General features: G+C 54.7%; 1 protein-coding gene across 1 annotated transcript; it reads left to right on the top strand.

The window, feature by feature from the left end:
• Positions 1-950: 950 nt before the first annotated feature.
• Positions 951-2962, top strand: LOC119471564. The gene is made up of 3 exons (XM_037739204.1): positions 951-1189; positions 1568-1674; positions 2401-2962. The coding sequence occupies exons 1-3, from the start codon at positions 951-953 to the stop codon at positions 2847-2849; spliced, it is 795 nt and encodes a 264-aa protein (XP_037595132.1). The 3' UTR covers positions 2850-2962.
• The last annotated feature ends 3150 nt before the right edge of the window (positions 2963-6112 follow it).

The raw sequence follows: 6112 nt of genomic DNA, 5'->3' as shown, positions 1-6112 counted from the left end.
AAACATAAGAACAGCAAATGCTATTTTATATCATTATAATAAATGAAAGAATATTACAAATAATAAAGTTATTCAAAGAATATAGATTTTCTTCTTTCTAAACATTTTTGTAACTCAGAATGTACAAGATATTGTCAAAATAATTCCATGATTTTGGTAATAATGGTTGCCAGTAGGAGCAAAAAGAATTGATATTTCTTTTTGAGCTGGGCAAACAATCTGTATAATTGATGAGAACGAGCCACAAGTACAATTCCCTTTACAGTTTTCCTGTGGGTAATGTCAAAGGAAGGGAAATAAACCTTCATATTTTCATTTAATATAATTTTTTTAAAGATGGGGTCTCGTTATGTTGCCCAGGCTGGTCTCGAACTTTGGCTTCAAGGGATCCTTCTCCCTCAGCCTCTCATCTCTCTCACCTCCTGCCTCTCAAATGCCAGGATTATAGGTGTGACACACTGCACCTGGGGAAGAAAGCACTTCAATTTCACCCCTAAAAACCTCCCAGGCAAAGACTGAATTTCTTTCCCTTCAGATGGGGGCGAATTTTTAGAAGAACTTATAGACAACGATTCCCAAACAAGGACAAAGTAGATTTTCTGCTTTCATCTTCCAGTCTGTGATCAAGGCTGGAGGGTGGTTTCTCCAGGAGATCTTATCCCAAGCACCACCGTGGCCCTCCGTGTCGATGGTTGAAGCCTGGAGAATGTGGTTGTGAAAACAGGTGTCTTGTGTCTTCCAGATTTTGAGGCTATGTCCTGTTTCCCAAGAGAACTTGGAGCAGGTCTTTGCATTCAGGCCTGACCGAGAGGGGATCCTATTCAGACATGTCAAAGGCATGAAGATTTCCGTACTTTTAAGCAGTGGCTCCAAGGCGTATCCCAGTAAAGGAAGCAGGCAAGGCTGAAGCCGAGCATCCCTCCGCCAGGAGCAGAGAGCAAGGGACCAGAATGTCAGCGATTCCGCGAGAGGCCGCCAGGGGGCGAGCGACTAACGCTCGGCCGCGAGCTCCCCGCTCCCCTCGCTGCGCCCCAACGGCCAGCAGAGGGCGCGCGCCTGGCGTTGAGCCCAACCGCCGCCTCCAACCGGACAGGACAGGACCCGGCAGGACAGGATGGAGGTTTGGGTCCAAGCCCAGCTGTGTTTGCGGCGCGTACGGGGGCCTGGAAGCCGCTGGGCGGCGCCAAGAGTGAGGAAAACGTCCTGAAACCGCCTGAGTTTCAAAAAAAATATTTGTCACTGTTTCTTGCCCCTAACTCACGCGCCCTGAGGTGTTCCGGGAGCAGCGGCCCTTCCTGCTCCGGGCTCCCTGGCCCGGCCTTTGATGACTCGGAGCTCCCGCGGCCCCCGAGCCGCTCTGGAGACTCCCGGGAGCAGCTCCCCGATCCCATCAGCTCTTTTCTGCAGTTGCATCCTCAGTTAAGCGGCCCACTTTGAAAACACGGTCTTCGGGCGGGACGGTTTGTTTGCATCTTCCTGTGGCCAGCAGCAGTGACAGCAAAGCTATGGGCACCTCCTTCCCTTAGGAGAAAGCCGGACACTTCACCAAGTCCTCCTGTCCTTTTAGACGAAAGTGGGAAATGGTCTTCGTCGTGAAAGCCCCAGTCCTCGGGGAGCAGACCCCTGCTCTGTGGCAGTGCCATGCGCCTGGGAGCTGTGTGGAACATTCCGCAAGTGAGTCCTTTCCCTTTGCTTTGGTGACAACCTTATAGGTTGAATGGAACTTGCCAAAACTTCGTTTCCCACCGTGCCCAACACTCGTACAGCCCTCAGAGTGTTGCAGTTACAGGGTCTGACCACGGCTTGGTTTAAAGTGTGGATGTTTTGCCCACGATGAAAGGTTTAGCATGAATTTTGATTTTTAAAATGTTGCATTAAGGCTGGGTGCGGTGGTGCTCACTCCTGCAATCCTAGCATTTTGGGAGGTCAAGGCGGGCGGATCACCTGAGGTCAGGGGTTGGAGACCAGCCTGGCCAACATGGTGAAACCCCATCTCTACTGAAAATACAAAAATTATCCAGGGGTGGTGGCAGGCACTTGTACTCCCAGCTACTCGAGAGGCTGAGGCAGGAGAATCTTTTGAACCCGGGAGACGGAGGTTGCAGTGAGCCGAGATCACGTCACTGCACTCCAGCCTGGGCGACAGAGACTCCGTCTCAAAAATGAAAATAAAATGTTGCATGAATATCCTACTTTCTCATGGGAATGGTAACTAACGAAGATAGAAGTGATGACATCGCAGCACCGCAGCAATTGCTCCGGGAAGCTGAGGCGCGCTGCCCTTTTCCTCCCCACTGGGGATCCATCGGGGGCTCTGGTGGTTTCTTCCTAGACTTACTTCATGGGGACTCCCAGGCCACAGGTAGGTGAGTGCGCTTCACCTGAGCTCTTCTTTTCCAGTGGTCACTCCCGGGTCCTGCATTTGCCTTGACCACAGGACCCAGAGGCACAGGGAGAAGCCTCCCCTGGATGCGGTGAGCCGACTTCAGTGGCTGAGACTGTCCGGTAGAGCCGGGAGCACCGCATGCTTCCTGCAGATTGCGGGGAGGCCTGTGCGCATGAGCACCTGCATCCCTGAAGGGGACCTCCGTGGCGCTACCTGGTCCAGGCAGGTCACAGAGGACTCCTCGGCCCTGAGCACAAGAGGGTGCACCAAGGACAAGATTCAGCACCGTGACACCAGAACAGCTACACGGAGCCACAGGTCATTTTCCAAAAAGGCAGTTTCCAGGCCAGAAGCCACCCCTGCAGCATTGCTTTATGCTCCAAGAGAAGGTCTAGCACACAGCTCTGCTCAGATGGAAGCACCGTTCCCTGAGCGTCCTTGTCAGCACCAGGTGACTTTCTGACAGAACCCCTCCCTCCCTCTCTGCCTCGTTTTCTCAAGATGCCGTGTTTGCCTGAAAGGACATTTGCAGCCAGCAGTGGTGGTGGCTGGTCCTTTGGATGGGCACCAATGCCATTGTCAGGTCACAGGGACAGACTCCGGGAAAGGTGCTTCCCTTCCTCCAGGTATGCGCCCTGCGGGGAGTCCTCATTCTCAAGTTCAGAGTTAGCCTGCAGACTGCACTGCACCTCGCCTGCTTCTCCGTCCCCCTCCGGTCAGCGCAGGACCCACCACAGCAGGACCCCCCACCCTGTGCTCACCCAGCGCTTGTCCATGGCATGGAAACTCCTTCCTGGTCCTGATTCCCTTCTGGGTGTGGGGTGGGAGGGACATGTGGCCTGTGCCGAGGTCTAATGCTGTGTTCCCAGCATGGAAGTAAGCTCCCTGAAGAGGAGTGGGGACACCTATAGTGGCATGCAGGGATTCTGTGTAGAAAACCGTGACGTCACCCCTCCTCCCCACTCGGTTTTGCTAGTGGACCACTCCCTGGCCCCCCCTCCTTGTCTGACTCCTGGCAGGAGAGAGGAGGAGAGGATGTCACTTTTCCCCTGCACCAGCCCACCCACGGTCTGCAGGGATCCCCAAAGTTGGCCAGAGCCGCTCCACACTTGGTGGTCAAGTAACTGTCCCTCACTCTGGGCATCTGTGCCCTCTCTGGAGTTGGGAGAGGAAAGAAAGTCAAGACCTTTAAATGTGCCTTGAGTCAAGACACGTTTCTGTGGAATTGGGTGAGGAGGAGCCAGGCCCCCGTGTGCTCTCCACACCCCAGAGCTGGCGCCCTGTTCCTCGGGTCCCTAAGGACGGCAGGGAAAAACGGGGCTGCTGGCCTGTGGGTGACAGTGCAGGGGGCGCCACCTCCAGCTGATGCCCAGGGACTCCTGGGGGCCCTGGCCACTGGTCCCAGCAGTGGGTTCTGTTTCTTCTTTGCCCTGTAAATGCAAGGCCTGCCACCCCCAAAGTGCCATCTGCATTTGGTGAAATGGGAAGCTCTGTGGCTCTTACTCCTCCTGGAAGCTGAATGAGAGGTTCCCTGTCATAGGAGCCCCGGGGGTGTGGCCCATGCCCACCCTGCACTCGGCTGCAGAAAGTGAGGGACTCTCAGAGCACGGCAGAAATTTGGTTTATGTATGTCCTTGGCCAGAGTTCTGTTTTTCCTCCAGAAGAAAGGTTTCTGAACATGCTGCTGTATTCTTCATTCCTTCTTTTGGAAATGTATGAAGAAAGGGTGGCATTTTGGAGTTACTTGCCTGTGAAATCTCTAGAAAAGTCGGTAGATGTGGGTGTGTGTGGCTACCTCTGTGCCTCCCCAGCACAGTGGTGTGTGGGTAGCCCAGGCAGGCACTCAGGAAGGGCGAGGTGGAGGCTCGCGTGCTCTGAGCACAAAGTCCTGGGATCCCTTCAACCCAAGCACTGCCCGGACAGCAGCCAGCATAGCTGATAGAAGCAGCGCTATTGGTTGGAAGTCCAGCTGTTGCCAGACAGAGGGCGTCACTAGAGAGCCGCTCTCCGTGGGGGTCATTCGTGTTGTCTCCGTGTACGCGGACACTGTTGCTTCTAGGAGTCAGAAGTTCCATGTGGGTAGTGTTGGAGCAGGATTTTGGGACAGTGATGGAAAGCCTTCTCCCAAGCCAGCTGGGGAGTAAGGGGAGGGGTGGCTGGAGGAACCTGGCATCCCCGGGTTAGGGCCACAGGAGTGGCTCTGTCCGCAGCTCAGCCTCTGCCCACATCTTGCCTCTCCATGCTTTGGCCGTCAGTCTCCTCGTCCTTCCCTCTTCTCAGTGTAGGGGGACTCTGGATCAAAAGCCTCATCCTGGTTTGTATTTTACCCTTGGATGAAGCTTGCAAACCCTGGGGTTCTGTGGACCTTGCAGAAGCTTGCAGATCGTGGGCTCAGAGACTCTTCTCCCTGGGGCAGGAGGCAGTGCGGTGTGTGGACAGGGCTGGCCTGGAGCACAGTGGCTGCCCCGGGGACTTCCTAGCTTTCTGGGCCTTTCCAGCCCTGAGTGTGACCTTCCTATTCTTCATCACATCCCCTAACCTGGGAGCCTGCTGGAGCCTGCAGAATGCGGCCTCGTCCTCTTCCTCTGTGAGAAAAGAGGGGGCCTGGCAGTCCCAGGAGTCTTGGACACTTGCTCCCCACCTCCCTGGTGAATACGTTGTTGGTGGACTTCTCTCCTTGCCTTCACTCTAGAGAATGCCCCTGTTTTGTGATGTACCATGTGGTCAATGACTGACGCGTTCTTCAGGGTGTCAATATCCCTCTTGACACAGCTCTGATTTCTGGTGCTCCCGGGCTCTGCACACAGCAGGCGCCACTCTGGGCTCCGTGAGATGCATCCTGCAGTTCACTGGTCTTCTAGGTGGCTCTTTTCCCTGCGTCCTCTGCCATTGCCCTGTTCTGGGCAGGAGGCTCTCACCCTCACGTGGGGGGTCCCGCCTCCGCCCCCCGCCTCTGGCCTCCCCTCTTTGACCCTTTCCTGTAAGGGTCTGCTGGGGTCCTGTGTGTCCTGCATTGTTGATAGTTTCCCATCCTGCTTGCTGTCCTCTCCATTCTGAGGGACCTCTGAGATCCTGTGAGCAGTTTACAGGGGCCTCTCCTGGCCCCTTCACCCATGGAATTCCCGCAAAGGGGACATGTTTGTGAGGGGCACATCCTGGGAGTTTGGGACCTCAGGTGAGAAGGGAGTGCCCATCCTTGTCCGACGGGCTGCTCCAACAAAGGGCATTAGCCTGGGAGTTATAAGCCCCAGAAATGTATCGTCAGAGTTCTGAAGGCCGAGAAATCCAAGATCAAGATGCCTGAGGATTCAGAGCCTGGTGAGGGCCGGTTCCTTAAGGCAGTGCCTCTAGCTGTGTCCTCATGTGGCTGAAGGGGCCAGGGGAGGTTTCTGGGTCCTCTTTGATGAGAGCACTAACTTCTCCAGGAGAGTATTGTTAACAGTGCTGGTCTGGCTTCTTGACAATTCCAAAGGCCCCAGCTGTTCATTCTACCCCATTGGGAATTAGGCTTCAACATATAAATTTAGGGGACACTGACATTCAGGCCATAGCACGTCAAAGATGAAGTGAGGTGTGCATGTGGAAAACCTCCCAGAATCTGGATGTGGACCAGACAGAAGGAAACTGAAAGTGATGGGGTGACCGATGGTCGCTGGTCTGTGTAGGACTCAGCTGTGAACGTGGCCCTGGGCACGGTGGCAGTGGCTGTTGGAAGATGACAGGGAA

The sequence above is a fragment of the Cebus imitator genome, unplaced genomic scaffold, assembly GCF_001604975.1.
Source record: "Cebus imitator isolate Cc_AM_T3 unplaced genomic scaffold, Cebus_imitator-1.0 Scaffold64, whole genome shotgun sequence".
Lineage (NCBI taxonomy): Eukaryota > Metazoa > Chordata > Mammalia > Primates > Cebidae > Cebus > Cebus imitator.
Note: the sequence above shows the minus strand (reverse complement) of the source record. Positions and strands in the feature narration are given on the sequence as shown.